We start from the raw sequence: 24,556 nt of genomic DNA, 5'->3' as shown, positions 1-24,556 counted from the left end.
GCAGGACAGCTGGGGGAAGCAATGCATTAAACCATTGCAGCTGTTTTCCTCATTGTGCTTAAGTCAGAGTTCTTAATTAAGTACACCAAGTGTTGAAAAATGTACTACCCTGGTAGGTAATTTGCTCGAATACTAAACTTCCTTAGGAGTTAAAAATGAACGTCTTCTTTCTGAATTGAATTCTGCTGACATCTCTTTCTCATCATTGACCTATTTACGACAGTGTCTACTAGCTTCAGTACTGGAATTCAGGATTTAGGATTTTTGAAAGAGTGTGGGCTAGAACTTGGATGTTTCCTAGCTCTCTGAGCTACCTTATAAAGTAAGGAGGAAGGTGGAAGTGCTAATTCAGGGTAATGGCGGTAGGGCATTAAGAAAATGCCAGCTAGACTATTTATCTTTATGGGAAAGTCCATAAATAGGAATTAAGACTCTGACATTCTGATTATAAAAATGTTTGGGCTTTTTAACACATGACTACCATGAGCGTAAGATAAACAGAACAAGCAAATATTTTACTTCAAGTAGTGTGAACAGAAGTTCATAGTAGATTATAACTTTATTTACCACTAATTCAAAGAAGGAAACAGCCTGGATAATTAAGCAAAATAACCATGTTGAAAGCTGGGTACATTTAAAAAATGATTAGGCAAAAATAAGTTGTCTGAAATGGTTGTGCCAACCCGAGGGAGAAGGTAGGCACCAACCACAGGAGCAAGAGAAGAAAGTGACACCATCTGCTTCTGCAGCAGGGTGGATTTATGCGAGATTAAAGTGACCATAAAAATACAGCCTTAGAAATGAAACCTGTTGGCTAGAAGAGTCTGTTTCCTCAAATAGATTAATGATTTGTTTATAACAAGTTAAGCCACAAGGGAATCCTTAACAGGCTTTGCCTGCTTTCTGGGTAAGAGATGGCTCCACCTATTCATGTGCTAGAAGCATTAGCATTTTTAAGAATTTGAATGTGATAGGAAATAATCTATTAGGATAAAATTAAAGTTAACACACTGATTAAATCAGAGTTCACAGAAATTTGCAAGAGGGGAAGGACATAGAATCTCACTCTGAAGGGAACACGAGGGAAAGTTTAGGTCTAAAGGTAGGATGTGTCCCCAGATCTTCATTCTCTTCCACAAAGACTAACCTAAGAAAGTAGGGTCTGTATAGAAACAGACTCCCAGACAGATCTCTGAGCAAGCACCTTGATAGCTAGGTAATATGAAGAGAGAGAAACCTCTAGATTTTTGTGGACTTTATTTTAGGAAATGCAGGTGGTTTTATTGTAAATCATTGTCGTGTTGTATATTGTGTAAATATGTTTATTAAAAGTAATTACAAACCAAGGTAACTGGCAAATACGAAGACATTCCATTCCTACTGGTGCTGTAATACTTTAAAACTGTGGTACTGCCCAGGATCACAGAATATTTCTTAGGCATATCCAAAGAATAAGAGCACTAATCCAGGAAGCCATGCTAGGCAGACTGAAAATTGGTAAAGCTGCTGTGAAAAAGAGAAGTCTTGTGATTATGAACATTAGAAGTCTTGTGATTATTAACATTAGCCAGAGGCTCCCTGCATATAATACGATAGTGGGGAGAGTGTGTGAACCCTGAGGATTTCCCATGGAGTCTCTTATGGTAGCATTCAAGTTAAATCACTATGTGGGTGCAGCTGCTTCAAATAACTGTGTAAAAAGCAAGTCCAGCACCATTGCAGTAAGTTAATGTTTAGCTTTTGTTTAATGTTAAAACCTGTATTACTTGCTCAAGTAGCACAGACTTTCCTTCAAAAGAAATTTAATTAAATTCTTTATTTTATTTATAAAGGTGCACATTATACTGAGTATCTTGAAGAATTCAGATTCTTCTCTGTAGTTTTCCATTCTCCTCATTAGTCTCATATTTTTATTCATTGTATGTCCAGAATTCCTGGATGCTTCAGCTCAGAAGTAACCACTTTCAGGTTTTTCTGAGTTATTCTTACTATGTAATAAGCTCCAAGTTGTCATAGAACTGAAGGTGAAGGTAAGAAGATATTATAAAACCACGTTTACCTTTTGACACCGTGAGTGACAAACGCTGCATTTGTGTAATCAGCAGTTGATTTCTATCTTACACACAAACCCTGCATCGCTAGAATAACACCACTCAGTGTTGATATAGCTGGATAGGAAACTTAAATATTAGTAGGTAGCAATAAATCAGCATAACTTTTACTGCTTGGGCATTAAGATATACCAAAGTTTTGGCATTGGCATACAAAAATGAGTAATGTGTGAACTGGAGAATGGAAAAGCATGTGTGAATGGAAAGCCTGTACCCTAAATAATACGTCAGTACGATTTATGTTCTATCTCAGTTACTTTTCTGCATCTGCCCCCTGGTCTTTAGAATATTCCTTTGGTTTTGCACACCCACTGAATGCCAAGTCAGTGCATGTTACACCTTTTCTGTTAGTGTTCTGGCTTACGTGGCCTAGCTTTTCATGCGAGTTGCCTTTACTGAGGCTTAACTGGGAATTCTGTGTTTAACAGGTAGCTGAAAAAGGCTGAAATGGCCATATGTTTTAGCATTTAGCAAAGCCTGGGCACAAAGAGTACTTGAAGAACTAAACACTTCGGTGCTGGAATAAAGCACCTGCTCTCAGAGATGACTAAGATCTCATGTACTAAGTGAAAAATATATTCCCTAATGAACATATGCCAGGAACTCTTTGGATCCAGACTTAACAGGAATGAAACATTTAGATCCTTGCTTGCCATATGAGAGACCCACATTTTATGATTACTCCCAGCCTGTCATTGCAAGGGTTGGCATAGGGCACTGGATGAACTAATGGCTTGAGATTATTCAGCAAAATATTTAAATGTTTGCTCTGTGGTCTTCTCTTGTGTTGCCTTTCCGTTGCATGCCCGTAATCTAGCTAAAATTGTGCAAACCACTGAACTGTAGAGGGAGGTGATGCAGAAAGCGTGGCCATCTGGGCCTGCCTGAATAGGAAGAGAAGAAAACACCCTTACTGTGAGAGTCGCTGGCTGTTATTAAAGCCAGGATTGCTTTTACAGGAGTGCCAAATCTTACTAATTAATTTTCAGATTTATACTTCAGAGTCACTCTGGCAGCGATTATATTATTCAAAAAGCAGTTGCAGACTGTTCTTGAATCTTAAAGCGCAAGTCTCTCTAAATTCTGCAGAGTTTTAATACTTGTGAGTTCCTAACATTTGGTTTCCAGATACACATCTTTCCTTAAGAGTAAGCCCTGCCAAAAAAACGTAACTTACTCTTACAGTAGTATTTTTGTGACCCGTCTTTTCATCAAAGAAGCCTTCTTTGGTAAGCGTACTGAACACCAAAAGCTGTAACATGCTACGTTCATCTCCTCATTATTTTTATCCCCACACCATGGCATAATCTTTTTCCCCAAAGTCTCACAGCCAAAAAGCATCCGAACGGGACACTCCCAGCTTCTGACTTTGACTCTGCAAAACACATTGCGTTAAAAGAAGTCACAATCAAGTCATAAACACAAGAAGGCAGAACAAAAATAAAACTTCATGTAAGAAAGGACAATTTTACTTGAAGTTAACAGCATTCCCACTAATTGCAATTGGGCTGGGACTTCTTACATTGCGTGTAGCGTTGAGAGATCCTCTGCTGAAGGAGCCATTGATAATTTTTTCCCCTCTTTATGAGACTCATGTCCCTAATCTGTGTTAATAAGGGCCCAGGCAAATGTTCCCTCCTTATTTTGGAAGAAATACTCTTTTTTTCAGACTGTAACAGGCCCGCAGCTGTTTTTAATACCGTGTCCAGTAGATGACGGGAGCCTGTTCGCAATCAGTGAGACACATTATTTATTAACTGACTTCTTCATAATTGTCCCCAGACAGGGCCCGAGCGCTTTCTGCCAGACACGAGCGCCGAGGGGAACTCGGGGGTGGCTCTCGGCTCGACGAGCCCCATTCCTCCCGTCATGGCCCGGGAGCGGGAACAGGGACAAGGACAGCCCCAGCGGCTCGACGCGGCTGAGGGGGGAGGGGGCGGGGCGAGGAGAGGCCCCGGGCCCGGCGAGGCGGGGCCTCTCCTCGCCCCGCCCCCTCTCCCCTCAGCCCCGCCTCGCTCCCCCACAGCCGCTGCTATCCTCCCCTTTAAGCAGAGGGTGGCGGCGCGGGCGGGTTTCTGCGTCGGCGGAGGCGGCAGCTGCCCGCCCTTTTTGCCCGCTGACAGCTGCTGTTGCTCGGCCGCCGCCGGTGCCTGAGGAAGGGCGGCCGCCGCGCTCGCTCCCTCTTCCCTCACTACCGCCGCCGCGCGTGTGCCGTGCCGTGCCGTGCCGGCGGCGCGGCTGCAGCGGCAGGCGGGGAAGCGCTCCTCACCGCTCCGCCTCTGATCGCCGCCCGCTGCGGGGATGTGTGATTGCCATGGCGAGGCGGCTCTTCCCGGGGGCCTGGCTCAGGAAACCCCACTACGCGCAGGTAGGCCGGCAGCGGGCCGTCCCCCGCGGCGGGCGGGTCGGGCCGGGCAGGCCGGTGCCAGCACTCTTCCCTCCCCGCTCTCCCCCCGCAAAGTTACCTCAGGAGCGGGCGCCCCCCGCAGGGCTCGCCGCTTCTCCCGGCCCGGCGCGGGTGCGGCCGTCGTTCCCTCCCGCCGGCGCCTCACGGCGGACGGGGCTCGGCTGCGCCGCGCTGCGGATCGGCCGGCGGAAGGTCGCGGGGCCGGGGCTGAGGCGCTAGCCGCGGCCGGCGGGCCCCTTGGCGGCCCGTCTTGAGGCATGGGAGCAGGTGCCGGGCGGCCCCGGGGGCTGTGGTGCCTGTTGCCGCCCCTCCCGCCAGTCGGCTCGGGCCTCGCTTGCCGCCTCTGGGGTGCAGCGAGCTCCACGGAGCGCCCTCCCCGAGCGGCCCGCGCTGCTCCTCGGCAGGACCTGTTACTCGGCAGCCTGCCCGCCGGCTCCCTCGGCCCCCTCGGGCTCGCAAGAGACTTTCAGTTGGTCAGCTACACCCGCGGCATTGCCAGGGCCCGGAGGAACCCTCATGCTTTTCTCCACATGTCCCTCCTTTACACCTATGGCCGGTGCTGTGGACATCCATCCCATCGGAGGATGGACGAGAGCTTGCATGAGCAGACTTCTTTTTTCACATATCCTAAAAGAATTAATGTCGGGCACTTTTCTTTTGCTGTCCAGTAGTTAGTTGCTCCATGCATTTGTGTATGCATTCATAGACAGACTTTTGTATTTACATATACAGGTACACGTTTGTATTACTTAAGCTATCTGTGTAAGGATGTTTTGGTTTGGAAAGTGCTGTGGCTGTCATGTAGCAGGAAGTTATAAGGTGAAATGTTAGTTATGATCTTGTGGCACGTTGAGGGTTATTCTCTGGTGTTCCTTTTTCTGTTGCATTATATTTTAATTAAATTGTAACTAAAATGAGCATTTGTTGTGTTGGAGGGGATAAATATAATATTTCCTTTTCTTATATATGTTACTTATATGTTTATCATCTGTTGATATCTTACTAAATGCTTTGTGATCATTGAATTAAAAAATGGAAACTTCGTTCTGATGCATTTTAAAGTCTCAAATGTTTTAATTTCTCCTCGTCTGGATCTTTTCTGATCTTACTCTCTTTTTGGAAGTACCTGAAAAGGGATGTAACATTTAGGGAGAAGCGTACAGATACGGGTGTAATCTTATTCTCTTTAGTATTTGTTTTATGGTATGTATCTGCAAATCTGGGTCAGTATCACTTGATTTTTAGACTAGAAAAGATTGCTCTCGATGTATTTACTGAAGTAGACACTTGTACAGCATTTGGATTCCCATAGGAGAAAGCCTCTGATAAAAATAAAAATTAATTCATAATCTATATGCTACCTTTCAAATTAGGATTCTCCAAATTGTTTGCCTCCTTTGCCTTGATAATAAGTCTCTCTCTGATCATTATATGGTGATGTCTGATAACATTTTTCTCCATTCTTCTTCTCAACATTTACTTTAAGGTCTTTCAAGCAAAATATGTTACTTTAAAATCTGCTGAGAAGGAGGAAGACAGCAGGATCATTTATTAGAAAAGCCAAAGAAGTTAACTATTTGTTTCTATGACAGATTAAAAAAATATTTCTGACTGTGCTTTCTTATACTGGAAACTGCATTTGAATATTTTACAGATTTGGTTTAGGAGATCTAATAGTGGCTTTGTGAACATTAACATATTTTTCTGTGTTAGACAGTGAATGTATGTTGATATTTGATGCATCCATAGAATGGCAGCAAGCTATCAATATATTGGCTTTTCTTGTCACTGCATATTACTGTTGGTACATGACAAATGTAGTCATAGTTTAACTATACTAATTGCCGAGCGCTTTGTCTCCAAAGAAGCCAATGCTTTCTAAGTAAATGCTAGACTTTAACTCACTGATATGTAGCTACGAGCAAGACGGAAAGATTTGTGCAGTATTGCTATGCAATATATCAAGTAGCACACCAGGGAAGATGGTTGTACAATGGAAGGTATCGCTGAGTGACTTGCAAATTTTGTTGGCTGCTGTTCCAGACTTTTTGAAAACTGTGTTGTGAAGTGAGTTGATGGAACATCAGATTCTGCGAGACAGAACTTAATACCTGCTCTAGCTTTCCTGCTGTGATAGGAGCAGGATGCTATGAGTTGGTTTGCAACTGATACTCTATGGCAAATGTTTTATTATTATTATTATTATTTTACATGTTCTTTAGCTTTTATGCAGCATGCTAGGTGCATGGGTAATCAGTTGATGATCCTTCTGGCTAAGAAGGATGTGCTGCCAAGTATCAGCTCATGTAAAAGGAGCAGGGCGAACTCTTGGATATCTTACCTCAGCCCAAAACCTAGTGGTTAGGGACCCACAGAGACAATGTTAAAGTTTTGTCGTAAAACGTAACTCTGAAATACAAAGATTTCCCATTGCTTAGACTGCAAATCATGTAACAATAGTAAAACAAACAAAACAATAAAAAAAAACTCAAACCTGACAAACTTTTAAACACTATTAAATACCACAAAAAAAAAAATCTAATTGTATTTATAAGATTTTACAGTTGGGTGATTAGCACTGTTGGGATTTGATTTATGTTTTAGGTAGAGGTTAGTGTCCCAAATTTGGGAGACATTGACCTGAAGATTTTTCTGATAGCTGTAGTTAGCAATTGTATCATGAGGCTGAGGGCAAGCCAGCGGGGTTGCGCATGACAATAATCATGTAAAGAACACCTGCACGCTCGGAAGCTTTCTGGCCTCTAGAGATTCTGGACCAAGTTTACAGACTCTTTAGAGATGTTCCATGGACTTCAGCAATGTACAAGAGACTGTCTTTGAAGAGCGAAAGAATAAAAAAGTTTTCAAGTCCTACATAACAGAAATTTCCTATATCATCTCTTTCCTCTAAGATTTTAATGCTCTTTTTTTTTTGCTTTTTTTTAAGGGGAAACATCCTGTTTTCCATCTTGGTCATTATCTTATTTGATTTCAAAAGGTGTCTCCAACTCTGTTTTCTCAGTTTGATTACTCAGGATACAGATAATTCAAGACACTAGCATAATCTTAAACTTGCATTGTCTGCTCTTGAAATTGTGAATGTGTCCAGTACATGGTATCCAAGACAGCATGGGCTAATACTCTCAGACATCATGTCAGCATGCCTGAAATGCATCCTATGATCTGTAATCCAACCTGAACAAAGAACAAAACAGGATTTCTAACGTGATCAGCCTACAATTTTTTTATCTGTTCTTTCCTATTGCTAATATGTAAAACAAATGGAGTGAGCAACTGAGATTTGGAGAAGATTAGTGCACTATGGTTATGTGGAATACTTTGCAGAATTAAGCTCTCTGTACTATTAAACAAAGAAACACTTTCGTACTCTTTAACCATAAAAATGTTTTAAATAAAAAGTACACTTACCAAAAAACTGGCAAGTTATGTTGCATTTTGATCTGCTCCTCTCCATATGCTTTGGAGTGCATCCAGACTTAAGTTTTGCCAAACGTGGTTTTCCAGTTCTGTTCCAGGGGATGAATGTCTAATTATTATTCAATGCACATGACTTAGTAGAATATACAAGTGATGGAAGAAGTCGATTCTGTAATATCCTTTAAGCATTACAAGTGCTTTCCTTTACTCTTGCGTTCCCTGGCTCTTTTCTAACAGTCTTGATGGAAGAGTGAAGCAGAAAAGAGAAGTTGTGTTTCCTGGTTTTGAACACTTTCTTCCTTTTCTGATAATTCAGTCCTTCTGTAACCCTGAAGATGTTGTTATTAAAAATGTTTTCTAGCAGTTTGTCACAATTCCAGATTAAGTCTGTATTGCTCCCTAATCTCTGTCTGGGACTTCTTGCTCAGAAATGTGTTCAATGTGTTCAAATGATCTGCATAGCATATGTGCATTATGTCCGCTGTATTCAGAGTGCATTAGTGCACATGTGACCTAACCAGGCTCAGTAAATCCGTGTCCCTGCTGCATTAGTACAGCACATGCACATCAGTTCTGACACTTCTGAGACGAAGTGGACTAAGTGGATCACAGGCAGATTCTGGGGAGGAAATGGGAATTTAGTAGGGGGAATGTATGGGAAGAAACCAAATAATGATTGGGCCTTTTGCTGAATGTGATAAGGAAGTCCTTATTAGTCAAGTAATTCCCTTTTGAATCAGAGAGTAGAACCTTGTGGTCTTTTGTAAGCAGAGCAGATTGTCCATGCTCTGAACTGGCAGGGCGTAAGTCTCTTGCAAGTCAAAAGCTACTCGACTGCATTGGCACAGTGCTGAGCCCAAAATAAATCTAGCTTCTCCAGAACTTCCTGCCAAATATATGATGTAGTCAGATGGCATTTGGGGAGGATTTTCTGTCCCAAACACATTCTCTTTCTGCCTGAGAAGGAGGACAAATTTGGATAACCCCATATATACAGTATTTTCTCCTGTACTATGAATATGGTCAATACTCTGCAGTGGTCCTGAGACCTGCAGACCACTGCTGGTCTCTGAGATTGTACTAAATGGTATGCATTTAATAGAAAAATGCATTAAATAGCACTTTGGTTTAAAGTTTAGTATTATAAAACTGCATGGAAAAAGTCAACAAGAAACTTTGAGGAATGAAGAGGGTTTGTTGTCCCAGAAGCTTTGGTTCTCAAGCAGTTTTTAGACATGAAACAGCTTTGTCTAAAATTGACAGATTTATTTCTGTTGATCGTTCTCATATTTTACCAGTAGTTTTGTGTGTTATAGTATTTATGTAATATTAGGGTTATTAGAAATAGTTAAAAAAACAAACAAACAAACAAAACCCTGTCTCTAAAGGAAATCCGTGTATCTTATCTTCAAATAGATGGAAGATAATCATTAGCACTTATTTGCTATAATTCCTGATTCATAGGAGCTTCCTATGTGTGGGGAAATACTGAAGAAGTTAGTTTATTAGAATTTTCAGTAATCCTATTAATAGAAGACATTTTGTAGAGAAGTCTTGTGACAGGCTTTAGGAGGACCATTATCATAATTGTCTGTAGAAATGAGGATGTGATAAAATAATTTTTAGTTTTCCCTGCAGGTGTTCTGCAATATTTTATTAAGGACTGGGTAATTAAATAGTTATGAAAGGTTCACTTCTAAAAACAAAAATCAATTTGGAAAAAAGCAAATACTTTTTTTATCTTTCCTATTCAAACTCTGCCCCAAGCATCCTGTTCTCCGCAGACTTATTTTCCAGACTGACTGTGGCTGTGGAATAATAATCCTTCATATATTTTCATTTAGTATCTGTAAATGACAGTTGTATCTTTGTGGTTGCTTGTTCATAATAATCTGCAACCCATGTTTTTGTTGGGTTTTGTTTGTTTGTTTTGTTTTGTTTTGTTTTTAAAGTTTTATGAGGTTCTGTCTCACACAGATGTTGCTTGAATCACTGAAAACTGCCTGCCATCATGTTTGGTATCCTTTTGTGTTTGTGGGTAGAATTTCACATAATAAAAGAAGTTACCATGTTACTTTGAATCTCTCAAAGTGTGTGTGAGGGAGTTAGAGATCCAGATTTGGCTTCTGTGAGCTAGAAAGCCCTGGAAGACATGCTGGTATGTTGAAATAAACATACCCAGAAACTCTGTACTGATGCAATTTTTGTCATGGATTGTTTTTATGCGTGGTGTTGGGTATCAAAATGTGGAATGTATTGTGATAGTTTCTGGCAAATCATACTTCTCTTTGGAGAAATAAAACTAAAAATTGCATTTAAGAGAAAGCACTTAAAGTTGCCAGAAGGCTTGGTACTTATCAGAAGAAAGGAGGTGTCTTGCTATAGCTTCTGCCTTGATTTGATTACTTTGTTTGGGGCAATATCCATTTTATAGAAAAAAATAGTTTCCCCTTATGTTCCTTGTCTCCCAGCTTGGATAATAGAACTTAAAGGAAATACTTGGAATGCTTTGTAGAATGCAATATGGGGTAAACTGGGACTTGGACCATATGAATAGATCCCCTATACCCTGCCCCAAAGAAGCTGAGTAAATCTAACATTGAACCTTTACCAGCACGAGTGTAAGTATTGATGTTCATGCATGTGTTTCTTTGGTGCAGAATTTTATCATTGTTGAAATGTAAGTCAGGTTCTTTTATACTGTGAGAATAGATATTCTGGATGTAGTTTGTTTATAGATAGCAGTCATGAAGAGGAAAAAAATAGGAAATGCTATAATTGAACATACTTTGTGTTAACTTGATTTTCCCTCCCTGCCCCCCCAAGATTTGCATAGTTGGTCCTGCCCTTGCACCCAGCCCTTTTGTGGCTAAAAGGAACTTAAATGTTTTAAATTAATTAAATTATGCCGCTTCGATTGGAAACATTTTTTAGCTTATTTTTAACTGGTGCTTTTATTTACTTTCTGAAAGAAATAGTACCTAGAAAGAATGGGACTTATAGGGAAAGTGTTTGCTTCAAGAATGTGCAGAGGGTATGTCAAGATATGAGACGACTTCTGGTAGGATTCAGAAAAGTTAATTTGAAAAAACATAATTAAACTTCATAAATGAAAGACACCTGAAAATTAAAGTACATGAGATGATAGAGAAAGCACCCAGCTTCACTACAGAATTCTTAAATTATGATGATTGTACTATAGTGCTGTTTACTTAAAAACAAACAAACAACAAAAAACTCCAAAGAAACTAAAAAAACAAAAAACCCCACATTTCTGGAAAAAGCTTTTGTGTGTAGGAATGTCATCTGTCAGCTTTTCCAGCTGCTGTAGGCCAAGTGCTGGATGGGGAATAGGAGACTACCATTCTTCCTTCCTCTATAGTGTATCTCAGCAGCTCTAGGCTGAGTAAAGAGCATGGGAGGTTGGGTAGGAAGGAAGAGGACTTACCTGAAATGCCAAACAAGATTCCTTTTTTTTTTTTGCTGGCAGCAAATTTAGGTACAACATCATAAGCTGTTTAAAAACATAAATTCTTTTCAGGTTGGATGCTCAAGAGTTTTGTTGCTGGCGTTCTGTGTGTGTTTGATGATTGTGTTTGGGGTTTATTTATTTATTTTATGAAATACATGGTGAAACTTTGAGATTAGGTTCACGACACTACAGTGGTGGTATATATTTAGATGGAAAAATAAAATTTCTTAAGTTAGCTCTGTGATAGTGTGCATGCAAGAAGTTAAGGATGGTTTGAGTCAGCCTTTGCCAATGCAGCCATTCTCATTTCAGCCTGGCACATCTTAATTGTACTTAGTAAGAAGGCTAACAGCTGAGCTCTGTGGAGTGTTGCTGGGTGGTCCAAGATGCTCCTCTGACTCCAAGCTCTGTTACTATACATACAGCTGAAGTGGCAGAGTGAGCATGCACCCCATACCTTAGCTACTCCAGCTCATTATTTGTTTGACTATTGGAAACTTATAATGAAAATGTTTTTTCAATGAAGAGGATGATTCTCAGAGTATGAGACCTAAATATGTTTGCTTCTACAGACTCTGCTATGTGGTGGTAACCTTTGACAGAGGATTTGGGCAAGGGAGTGGAAGTGGGAATAATGGGCAGCTGTTTGCTCAGTTGACTAGAAGTCAATCCTGACAAAAAAGATGAGTACAAAAAACTAATGAACATGCCTTCATTGCATAGTTATCAATCATTGAATATGATCTGGTTTTATAAAAATATTATGCTTTAATTACAAATAGCTTTGGTACCTCTCTTCAGATGCTGCTGTATCTCATTGTGCTTGCAAAGGCAAGGAAGGTCATTCTTTCTGTTTGATGCTGTATCTAGTAACAGAAGTGTTAGGCCAAAGTAAAAATAGATGAATGACTTGCCTAGCAAGATAATTTCCGGAACTGTACTACAGAGCACTCATTGGTATTATTACTATGTTGAAACCAGCAAAAAAAATTAAACTCTAGATAATGGAACCATGATTTTTTAGGTGGAAAGAACAAATGAAAATAAGTAAATTATTACAGAAGACATTAAACCTGCATGACTATACTCTAGTAGTTCTTTTAGCACTTATTTGTGAGTGCTAAAACTATTATGTATCCTTTGTCCTTCAGCCAGCAGAAAGTATGAAGGTAACAAAGAAAAAACACATTGCGTTCTCTAGACGGACTGAGAAAAATGTGTTTGTATGTTCACAACTGATCCAGATCAGGCGATCCCTCAATCTAGCACCTTAAATGTTTTTGATCTACTGGTTTGGTTCACCTCTCAGTTCAAAACTGTGTTTCAAGAGACCTCTGCTGGAGGGCTGCCTCTGGGCTGTTAACCTGGGCTTCCTGGGATGGATCTGCTGGGGAAGAATAGATCTCTCTGGTTTTGTTTTGGTTTATTTTTTGTAGTGTGGGTGTAAGAACTAAACTATGCAAAGAATCCATCTGCCCTGCTTACAGCTTTCCTTTGGTTCTAGAAGTGAGAACAGGGAGGGAGACACTCTCCTAGTGCTTTGCCCTATCACCTGTGCTGGCCTCCCAGAGCTGTGAAAGAAGGATGCTTGTGGATGATAAGCGCATTTTGTACATGGGCAGTAGTTCAGGGCAAAGGATTCTGAAGTAGGAAAGTTGTGCTGGATAAACTGAAGAAGTGGATGAGGCACTGAGTAGTGCTGGAAACTTACTTGAGAATGGAAGACAGACAGTGGAGGAAGACTGGAACTGAGGCCAGTGTTGCAGAATCAGATGGAAATAGACTGGAGATAACTGGAAGAAAAAGAATAGCAGATAATGTGTGGTTCAAGAGGGGGGAACACTAAGACTGGCTAAGCAAACAGCTTGAGGTGGCTACTGGAAAGAAAAAACTATAAGTGAAAATTGTAAATGACTACATTTTCTTCCAGAAAATGGTCTGGAAGAAAGAATAGACGAGGCTGAGTCCACCTGAGCTTGAACTAAAATTTCAATTATCTTCTGTACGGGGTGGTGGTGGTGGAAATGTTTCTGAATCCATTGGTAAAATACCAGTTCTCACTTATTGCTGGTTCACATGTAGAATGACGACTTCTGCTTTTCATCAGTCTGTTCAAGTAGTGCGATTTGCAAGAAAGTTTGTGATTTTTCATCTTGTAAGCATGTAGCGGTATTTTGTCTTTTTTTTAAAGCTAGGAAATTGCACTGAAAGTCTTGCAATTCTGTCATTTTAGTAGTTTTCTTTAAATGGGCAAGTCTTATGTATGGTATTTCTTTTTTTGATGCTCCCCAGCCCCTTGCTGTCAGTTTTGTTTTCTTGGCCGTTCTGTGCTCCTTACCCCCACCTTCCTCATATAATTTCTAAGCTGTTTCTAAATGTGCTGTAAACCACACAGCATTATTGTTAGCTCCTTTTGTACTCCATCCAGTTTGTATCCATACTGTGGACACTCTGCTTCAGAGGAAATTACATGTTACTCCAACTAAGGTCTTTGTGGCTCCGAGGAAAATAGCAGAAATCATTCCTGTCTTGCCACACTCCCAATAAAATATCATAAAAGAAGAACTGGTTGAAGGAACTAACTGGTCAAGATTTATCACCAGAATAAAAGGAGTTAGTTGTATCTATATCTTCTTTTAAGTAGGTAGTTTTAAGATCAGGTCAAATGAGTGTGTGTGAAGGAGTGAAGGAATAGGGATGCATAGCTGAGGCACATGGCAGGACCTCAGCTGCATGAATTGGAATCACCTTTGGGTGTTTTGGCACTGACCTTTCTTGGATTATTTCTTCCAAGAGGAAAGGGTGTAATGCATGCTGGTTGTTTGTCATATTTTTATAAGTACTCATAAATTATTGTAGGTTTTTTAGTAAGCTGACTTATTTACATCTGCTGCAGTTCTGTGTTTTCCCTCCATTCTAAAGCTAGGTAATACTGTTTATGCTGTTGCCATCTTCTGGAACCCACTTCCTTCTGCCCCTCCCAGGTCTCCCTCTGTAAGCTTTCCAAGCTTTCAGCTCGTGGCTGAGAGTTCACTCTGGAGCAGTATCAGGTTTTCCATTTTATTTTTCTCAGCATAACTCTTGATTTTTCACAATAAAACATGTGCTTAGTTTCATGAAAGTTGAAAAACAGTTTGAAATTTTTAATCAGTTGAGGAGCTAGCTGTCCTGGAAACAGAAATCCTCTGCTTAAACACAGATCAGCTACAAATTTATTTATCTGTTCAACACTGTCCCCTTGCTAACCTCAGCCTTGATTTGGAGGGACTAAGGGTATGAGGCATTTCAAGCTTCTGGTTACAGAAAGTTCACTTCTCCTAAGTGTGTCTGTCAGACTTCTAGCAGCAAAATAGCGATGTGTATGATGAGCTTTCAGTGACCAGCGGTTAAGAAAGTTTTTTTTTATTTTGAAGAAAATGTGATCTGAATCAACAACTTGTGATGAAATATTTGATTATTTGGTTTCTAAATTTGCGTTGATAATTCCTTGATGGGATTTTCTTTTTTTTCCTTTTCATTTTTTTCAAACCATCTTTATTGGTGGACTATTGATGTAGCCTAGCATGACAATGCTCTCTCCTACCTTTCCTTCTCTAGTTACCTATAAATAAGAGGGTACTCAAGCACTTTATTTATTAAAGTGGCCCAAATCTTTGAAAGTAATTTTTTTTTTTCCTTAGTAAGTGTGGGTTTGGGTATTTGTATTCCATGTTCCTTTTAACCTATCTTTATATTAAAGATGTGTAGTTTCATTAAACTATAAGACATCTACACTGCCACAATCAGAATTTTTCAAAATTCTGGTAGTACTTCTTAGCGTAAACAAAACCTTTACATTATTTAATGATAAACCTTAATATTTAGTCTTATTCGTGGATGTTTAGAGAAGACCAAGGATTCTATAAACATGGTTTACTGTGGGTGGGTACAATAATCTGGTTTTTAAGTGACTTTTTGGTACATGAATATGCTATGTATATTACAGAAAGGAATATTCATTTTGCTGTCTTCAACAATCTAAAACATGAAGAGTTAAAAAAAAATTGCTTGCAGTACATGGTCTCCTTTAAACTGGCTTCACTTGCAGAACTGGCAGTGGAGGAACAAAACTTAAAAATAAGGCAAATAGGTTTAAAATGTTGTTAGTAAAATTACTTCAGAATATTTCTGCTGGCTTTGCCAAGGTGCACTACCCTGCAGTTGTGCTGACACAGCTATTTGCAGGCTTGTCCTGTGAATCAGGTCAACTCCCTGATTTCATCTGTCGTGTAGACTCAGTTCTTTGGATGTAATTACGATAAAAATAAGCTTCAGTATAGAGATGAGAAGAAGCAGGGGCAAAGCAATTTGTACTGTACTGAACAATTTGTATAGTGAAACTGCAGTCTAAGCAAGTCCAAAGATGTGATTGTTCTCTTTTGGTTTCGATTTTCAAAAGCAGAAAATTTTAGAATATGACACTAAAGAGTTTTTTAGTATAACTATTTATCAGTGAAGTTCCTGTGGCTGTATGACCAGATCATCTTGTGATATTTCAGCTGAAATTCAGAAAATTATAGCTTACTGTATGAAAGAAAATAGAAATCACTTTCTTAAATCTCCAGATGCTGGACTGTAACAACAATATTTTGTCAAAGGCAGAGGAACTGGTCTTGAAGCAAGGAAAGAAGTTTTGAGATGATAAAGTGGACAAGTATGTGTATATGATCCTATGGAAAGAAAACATCCACTTTCAAGTCAGGCCTCTTGTGTTAGACTTGTATACAAACATGTTACAACTCTCATTTACTTCAATAAGATGTCTGAAATTTAAGGTTGTTCCCAAATAAACTTTAGTGATGCTCCTGATTTTTTCTTACTGAAGCTTTGAATTCTTGTGCTGAGCAAGAAATGTGCAGATTTGAAAAAGCTTCAGTAGATCACATAAAGACAACATGAAAACATTTCTATTCTACTATAGAAGGAAATTATGGTTAGAGCAACGGACTGTGACTTTTGAGATCTAGATTTAGGTATGAGTCATTACCTGTGAGGCCATGGGTGATCTGCTTCTGCTTGTCCTCAGGAGAAGTGTTCACCCATTTTGTATTTAAATTTACATTCTCGCAGAGATTGTGGATACGTATTTATTAGCATCTTGGAAACACAAACTCTATTTTGATGTGGAATTTTATGGTATTAGGTTCTTTGAAGGGACATAAAGCATCATGAGAAATATTTATGCTAGAACTGTTTAAAGGCCATATCGTCATGCTCCTGCTTTTTTGCGTAACTTGTTGGGTTAACTTCTTGCATTATTCAGTTTGGGCTTTTTGGTGGTTTTGTTGTCAGGGGTGGGCAGGGCAGGGGGCAGGGATTAAGATTTCCTTGGGCTGAGGGCTTTGACTTTGGCAGCATTGTATCTTAGAGTTGTTTGGGCATAAGGGGTGTCTACCCACTTCTCTGAAAATATAGCCAAAAGGCTCTCAGTCTTTCTTATAGAATGAGTCACATGGAATTTGGGACTGCTCTTCAACATTTGAAAGTATTAAAACATCTTGCATGCACCTTCCCTTTTATTAACAATTACCCGTTTATTTTTTAAAATTGTTACGCTATAAAATAGAATGATAATAGGATATAAAATTAAGGGCTGAGCCATATACCATCACTTTTCCTAGCAGTTTTTCTGTTTCTTGCATTCCTGCTTCTCTTTGAGACTTGATGTTCCTTACAGAACTATATGGGGTCAAGATACAGTTCCTCTTTAGTCTGTGGATGGAGTGAGTGCCTTTGTGAAAGTATAACCTGAATCACGAGATGAGTTCCGTTGGAAGAGTTGGAACCACTCTAGGTTGAGAGTAGTACTCCTATACCTAGGGATTATACTTCTGCTAAGCTCTGAAAAAGTCAGTTCTTGTGATATGTGTTAAACCAAGCTACCATTCAACTGATTAGAACTGCTTCTTTGATCTTAGTTCCCTTAAATATTTATTCCCCTTACGTATTTAGAAAGGGAAATGCATCTTTGAAGATCTTCCTATATTTGTGGACGATTATTTTCTTTAGTAACATTTTTTTCTAAAATATAAAATACTTAAAAGCTGAGGCCATGTATTCAATTTACTGTGATTTAAGATAATTATTATCAAACTGCAGTAATTTGGAATTACTTCAGTGCTTTTCTCCCATGCAGATGGAGCCATCTGAAATTAGTATGTGTGAGATGAGTTAACTTGGTATGTATATATGTGATGGCAAAACTGCTCATAATTACTACCTTTCTTGGAACCTTTTCCAAACATATGGAATGGTTTCTCTGTGAGGAACAGCCTAGTTAGGGCCTGTCAATCTGGAAGAGACGACATGGCAGGGAGGCATGTGATAGAGGCTCACAAAATCATGACAGATCTGGAGAGAGTGGACAGAAATTGATAACTCATCTCTTCCAATACATGAACTAGGGGATCTCAAAGAAAGCTAATACGAACCAGATTTAAACAAAATAAAGTCCAGTCCCTGACTCCGGTACAGTGATTAGTAGACCTGTGGAATTAATTGCTAAAGGGTGTTGTGGATGCTAAAAGCTTATGTGGATTTTAAGGAGTCTGGGTAAGTTCATGAAAGATAAATGATTTGAGATACAGAAAATCACATCTGGTTTAGCAAGTTCTTCTAGAGGAAAATGGGAGCACATTTGGGATATATTATACGTCTCACTGTTTGATGGCATCTGCTTATAGCTGTTGCTGAAGATCAGGATACTAGTAGAAATGGATCTCATACTGACCCAATACAGCTGCTGTCATGCACTTTCCTTATATCCTGTTGCTAAAGCTGATCCTGACTTTCTAATTCTTTTCTAATCCTGATGTGAGTATGAAAATCAAACCGTTAGCACACTAGACTCAGGGGAGGGGAAAAAAAAAAAGAAAGATCAAAATGTGCCTCCTCCCTTACAAGGCACTTAGCTCTCCCTCAATTCTTAATTTATAAATACTTTTTTCCTCTGTCCCTAGTGAAAAATGTAAATGTGAGGCCACAGAAACAACAGGAAAGTCTTGCATACAGTTATGGGAAAGACCACTGAAGGTGAGGCTAGTACAGAGAAATTTTACTTGCATAATTAAATGGTGTCATTTCAAGGAAGGAGTGGGAGACTTCAGCACATGGAACCTGTCCCTGATACCCACCCAGCTCATTGTATATCTATCTTGCATATTTATACATTAATACAGATTATTTTTTGACTGGATTCCTGGTCTGTTGGATTTGGTTTACCAGGAGTGGAACATAAGTAACTGGTCTTAGAGAAAAATGCAAGTAGTTGAGCTCTGACAGTTTATGATTTTGATCAAATTGATTCTTGCAGCCTGGCTTGCCCTATGAGGGTCTGTCACATTTTATTTTATTTATTTATATCTTAATTTTCCTTCCACTACATAAGTCAAACTGACCTCCCCTGTCAGTTTTGCTCACTGAAGGAAGCGAATGTTCCATGTAATGCAGTCTGCTTATTTCACCACTGTGGAAGTCAAATTCTTAAAGGTAAAACAGTAATCATGTTTGTTTCTATCATTCTGACTACTGCTGAATGAATTACAAAGAATATTTTCTCTTTGTGTCCTCTAGGTACGTTTCTCATATATGCGGATGAAATATCTCTTCATCTCTTGGTTAGTAGTATTTATTGGCAGCTGGGTTATGTATGTTCAGTACTCCACCTACACAGAACTATGCAGAGGACATGACTGTAGGAAAATAATAGTAAGTATATTTAGCATAGCTTTCTTCAGTGTTTGTCCTGACTAATTCCACAGCCAATTCAGTCGGTGCCGCATGTAAATTAATCAAATTCTGATATTCCGTCATGTTGAAGTAAGATTACATCTTCAATTACAGATAAAACCAGTTTCTTAACATTGTTTTGATATAGGGTTATTAGAATAGTTTTCGTAGATTTTTTTTTTTTTTTTCCAAGAGTCAGGTGTTGGGAGAGATACAGTTACCTCCTTTCTTGGGCAACTTGTTAAAGTACTTTTCTCCCTGTTTGTTTCAGTGTGATAAATACAAGACTGGAGTTATTGATGGGTCAGCATGTAGCAGTCTTTGTGCTAAAGAAACTTTGTATTTTGGAAAATGTTTGTCAACAAAGCCCAATAACCAGGTAAGGCTTTACTCACCCAACCTAGTTTTATTATTTCCCACTGAAATGTCATTCTCTAGAACATCAAGTAGACCTTAGTGTCAGCAAGCTATCTGTTTGATACAGATTATTTCAAATTCTATTTGCTGTGACATGCAGAGCATGTTTATATATATGTATATAATATACCTATATAGAGAGAATATATAGGTATTCTATATATTAATAATCTATACAATATGCACCTATATATAATATACCTGTATATAATATTATATATTATTCCTATATTATTATATATTATAATTTTATATTATAAAATATATATTTTATATATTGTTATTTTATAATACATATATTTTATAAGCATATATATAAAATACTGGATACTACCATGTTTTGACAGGATACCTATACTTTTGTACAGCATACTACTTCTCTGCTATTCTGCTTCCCAAATAGAAGCAGCAGCCTCTTAACAACCCATGAAAAGATGGTAGTAATGCCAATATACTGTTTATGAAGCTGTCTTTGTATTTTGACGGTGTTGTGTCTCCTAAGTACCTGCAGTAGTGTATTGTATTTGAAGTTGCCATTGTTTGAATGTGCTCTGTGCATTGTCAGTACGCAGGACTCAGTTTTCTAATCTGTGTTGCTGCTTGACTCTTGAAGCAGTGGTTGGAGTACAGGTGGTCTTTAAACGATGGACTTCTGCAGTGTTTTTTACCTTTTTTCCTCTTTTCCTGCATAGATGTATTTAGGAATTTGGGGAAATCTGCAAGGTGTTATAAAATGCCAGATGGAAGAAGCTGCTCAACTTGATTTTGGTACTGACCCAGAACCAAGGAAGGAAATAGTCCTATTTGATAAACCAACAAGAGGAACCACTGTTGAGAAATTCAAAGAAATGGTATATGGTCTTTTTAAAGTAAGTATATGCTTATTTTTTCTATTTTTACAAAGGCTTATCTTCCTGCAGCTGTAGGGAATGCCCTACTGTATGAGCCTTGTTCAAGTGCATGTTAGAAAAATAATCAGCACAAAAATAGTTTTTCTCAGAGGTCCTTATCTCGAAGTTTGAAGTAACTAATATCAGGTTTTTTCCTTTTTTTTTTTAACATATGGAAGCTGGTATGCATCTTGCATGTCTACAGCTTTCACTTGTATTTGTATAGAAAATATGGTAAAAATATGTATTTTTCGCTGCTTTGGGAGTTATTGTAACCAGGTACAAAGACTGAAGCACAATTTGAAAACTGTTCATGCTTGCGAAGAGTTACTATGTTAACTGAGCAGCAGGAATCTCTCTAACCAGAATGACCAGCCATACTTGTCAGTTCTTTGTGTGTTATATTAATGTGATACTTATTTCTATTGCTTTAATGCTACCCCAGAATTTTCATAATGTAGTCATCACTTTGATGCTGTGTCAATACTGATTTTGGGTTTTCTTTCTTAAAATTCTCTTGCTATTGTCATAGCTCCTATGTCTCCAGGGATGAAAATAATGCTGTTGTAGCTGAGTGAGCATATATGTACACATGCACACACATATAATTATGTAAAGCTGATGACAATTTTCATGCATTACAGTAGCTTTGTCTCTAAGAATGGGTGAGCAGCAGGTGTTTTTAGAGTGATTTTTAGGAGAATTTGGGAAAACTTTGTCTGATTTTCTGTGTGCGTTGGTGGTAGTTGAAAATGCAATGGTTCTGATTCCAACAATGGCTTCTTTCTCTGTATTGATACAATGGAGGTGGTTATATCAAATAACAAAATTAAGTATTTCGGTACACTTACTGTATGAGATTTGTACCCAGTATGTCTTGATACTTTCTATAGTTGGCCAAAATGTAGTTGATGCTGTAATTTCTCTACACCTGTAAGGTTTAATCAGCTGAAAATTAAACCTGATCTAAACATTTGAATTCTACATACTTTTTGTAAGAGAATATTTAACAAGCTACTTGATACGATTTCTAAAGACTGACCAAGAACAATGTTTGAATTTTAATGTTTGCATTTTGAAATGCAAAGAACACTAGTACTTTCAGAAGATCATATACTTGGTGCCTTTGAAAACAGAACAAAAAGGAAGCTCTTCAGACACAGGTAGCAAGTCCTGTAACATCTATATATCCAGTGAAAACTAGAACATAACATACCCTATCATACTGTTCATAGAAGGAGAATAACAGGAGGCAGAATGACAGGTGGATTGGTGGTAGTTAATGAAATCATACTTATTGTTTTTTGTTTGTTGCTTTTAGGCAAAATTGGGTGAACAAGGAAATCTTTCAGAACTGGTTAATCTCATCCTATCTTTTGCTGATGGAAACAAAGATGGTAGAGTTTCTTTGCCAGAGGCGAAATCTGCATGGGCACTTCTGCAGCTAGATGAGTTTCTGTTAATGGTGATCTTGCAGGATAAAGAACATACTCCCAAGTTGATGGGTTTTTGTGGGGATCTCTATGTGACCGAAAGAGTTGAATATACCTCTCTCTATGGAATCAGCCTTCCATGGATTATAGAACTTTTCATTCCCTCTGGCTTCAGAAGAAGCATGGACCAATGGTTTACTCCATCATGGCCAAGAAAGGCAAAAATAGCTATAGGGCTTTTAGAATTTGTGGAAGATATTTTCCATGGACCTTATGGAAACTTTCTTATGTGCGATACAAGTGCCAAAAACTTGGGATATAATGATAAATATGATTTGAAAATGATGGACATGAGAAAAATTGTGCCAGAAATGAATTTGAAGGAAATAATTAAAGATCGTCAGTGTGAATCAGATTTGGACTGTATTTATGGTACAGACTGTAGAACTCTATGTGACCAAAGCAAAATGAGATGTACCACAGAAGTAATTCAGCCAAACTTGGCAAAAGCCTGTCAGCTACTTAAAGACTACCTGCTTCGTGGTGCTCCTTCTGATATCCATGAAGAACTAGAAAAACAACTGTACTTGTGTATTGCCCTTAAAGTCACAGCAAATCAGATGGAAATGGAGCATTCTTTAATACTCAATAACTTAAAAACTTTACTGTGGAAGAAAATTTCCCATACAAATGATTCTTAGCTTCTCCACCAGCAGAAGGTAATATTGATGCCTGTCACTAGAGGTGGCCTACTGCATTTGATAAAAATGACCTGCAGCATTTTTTAAAGACGTTTTAATCAGATTTCATGAATGGCTCTTTAAGTCTCTTGCCCTTCAGTCAGTATCTTACGACAGGGCTTCTCAAAGAATGAACGTGCCACTGAATGATTGGGTAGAGGCCAGAAGCACTTCTGGTGTTCCAATGCTGTGTTATGGAAACAAAAACCCTGCATGCTTGACTGTTCTGTGCACTTTGTCAGATCTTGAACAGGATGAAAGTATTCACTGTGCCACCACATCAACGATGGAACATCCTACAATTCTGTGAAAATCATTGCTCACTTGTGAAATACCTGCAAAAGATTTTTATCCCAAGTAGTTTTATGAAGAACCACCACTACTGCAAATAATGTCTCTGAGTCCAAGCTGCTGTTGTGAATAAACTGAACTGTGAGATTGAAGTTTACTAATACCCTGGCATGGCAGAATTTGCACATTAATGATTTTTAAACTGTGGAAAATCAGAATTTTATTCTAGAACTGACAGGTTATAATATGAGACTTAAATCAGATTCTGTTTACACCTTGTTACCTCATGCTTATGTCTTGAATGTTTAAGTAGTTCAACACTTTTTAATTAAGTCCTTATACAGTGAACCATGTTAGAAGCCAAGAATTTTAGAATATGTTTTCTTAAAATCATGTATATAGTCTAGCAGCAATATCAACATGTTTCAAAAACTGTAGATTATTGTACTTCAGTTGAAACCTTTAACCCAAATTAAGCTGTAGCAAATACTGAAAAGTAAGGAGTTTGAGAACTCAGCTATGAGAACGGTAGTTAATTTTTTAAAATACTGATAGCAGAAGTCCTAGCAGTTAAAAAAGAAAGCTTGCATAGTGTAGGAATCTGCTGTATGACATGTGAAACAAGTAATAGTTGTAGAAAAAGTATTGACTATTTCCTGTCTCCCCAAATTTAGTTACAGACTTGTACTTAAATCCTCTTGAACTACTGCAGGAAGTATGTAAGCCAGAGGTAGACCTGAACTGTAGAACAGAAGCTGGATTGTTCAGGATCATGGAATATTGCTTAAATGGGAGCCTATGAGATAGCAGTAACTAGGAATGAGGTGGAACATAAGTGAGCTGTAGTGTTACTATTCTTTTTTTATAGTAGCATCTATAAGTCATTGTAGTTCAGTCCTTAATGATTTCAATGGCAGTCATCCATATACTTCTAAATCCTGGCCCCTTAATTCATTTTCAGCATAGGTAAGAAAGATAAGCTATATTTAAATATTTGAAAGGTTGTTAACTGCTTTAGGTATCCTGTATTGAATGCATTCCTTGAATGATTAAACTGAAGTACAGGACCAACGTAAAGTAATTTCTCCATACCATATGTAATAGTATGCAGCTTGGGTTAAGAGTGTACTGTTTTGTAAACATCAGCTTTTTAGTTTACAAATTACTATGCTAATGCTAATTATTGTCTCTAACTTGATAATGTCCTCCAACGGCAAGCTAATAAGTATTTGTAGCCAGCAATGCACTCAAATGTAAAGTGGTTATGTTCTTGGTGGAAAAATCTGACTGTAATTGCTACTAGGTTTTGGGCAGAGAAGATTATTGAATCTAAAATTATGTTTGATATTTTAAACAACTGGAAAACATGTTTAATAGTGCAGTTTGTTGTACAGAACCTTCATTTTTATTGCTGTTGCACCAAGTTGGAGCTTTCATTGGAAAAAAAAAACCCATAGTTTTGTTTACAATAAATCACAGGCCTCCTTTTCTCTTTCAATAGCAGTACTTACCATCTATCAATATCTTAAAGCAAAACATTCCTCCATGTAGCCTACTTGACTCATGTTTTAACTGTGCAAGCAACTTCAG

At 38.5% G+C, this 24,556-nt stretch overlaps 1 protein-coding gene and 1 long non-coding RNA gene across 2 annotated transcripts; one reads left to right on the top strand and one right to left on the bottom strand.

Annotated features, from left to right (window-relative positions):
• The first annotated feature begins 4,165 nt into the window (after positions 1 to 4,165).
• DIPK1A (divergent protein kinase domain 1A) lies at positions 4,166 to 24,456 on the top strand. Its single transcript, XM_075156298.1, has 5 exons — positions 4,166 to 4,479; positions 19,040 to 19,174; positions 19,467 to 19,574; positions 20,305 to 20,481; positions 21,824 to 24,456. The coding sequence occupies exons 1-5, from the start codon at positions 4,426 to 4,428 to the stop codon at positions 22,634 to 22,636; spliced, it is 1,287 nt and encodes a 428-aa protein (XP_075012399.1). The 5' UTR covers positions 4,166 to 4,425; the 3' UTR covers positions 22,637 to 24,456.
• Positions 7,963 to 12,296, bottom strand: LOC142085270 (uncharacterized). Its single transcript, XR_012674596.1, has 3 exons — positions 12,220 to 12,296; positions 11,405 to 11,470; positions 7,963 to 8,045 (listed from the first exon to the last, which is right to left on the bottom strand). It is a non-coding gene; the product is annotated as an uncharacterized LOC142085270 (long non-coding RNA).
• Positions 24,457 to 24,556: the final 100 nt, after the last annotated feature.

The sequence above is a fragment of the Calonectris borealis genome, chromosome 8 (assembly GCF_964195595.1).
Source record: "Calonectris borealis chromosome 8, bCalBor7.hap1.2, whole genome shotgun sequence".
NCBI lineage: Eukaryota > Metazoa > Chordata > Aves > Procellariiformes > Procellariidae > Calonectris > Calonectris borealis.
The sequence above is the reverse complement of the archived record's forward strand: the minus strand, read 5'-3'. Positions and strand labels throughout refer to the sequence as shown.

Bases quoted from the DNA above. Each gene is read 5' to 3' on its own strand.
- DIPK1A (XM_075156298.1), top strand. From the start codon at position 4,426: ATGGCGAGGCGGCTCTTCCCGGGGGCCTGGCTCAGGAAACCCCACTAC. The intron at 4,480-19,039 runs GTAGGCCGGCAG...TGTGTCCTCTAG, and splicing joins GGAAACCCCACTACGCGCAG to GTACGTTTCTCATATATGCG. The intron at 19,575-20,304 runs GTAAGGCTTTAC...TTTCCTGCATAG, and splicing joins CAACAAAGCCCAATAACCAG to ATGTATTTAGGAATTTGGGG.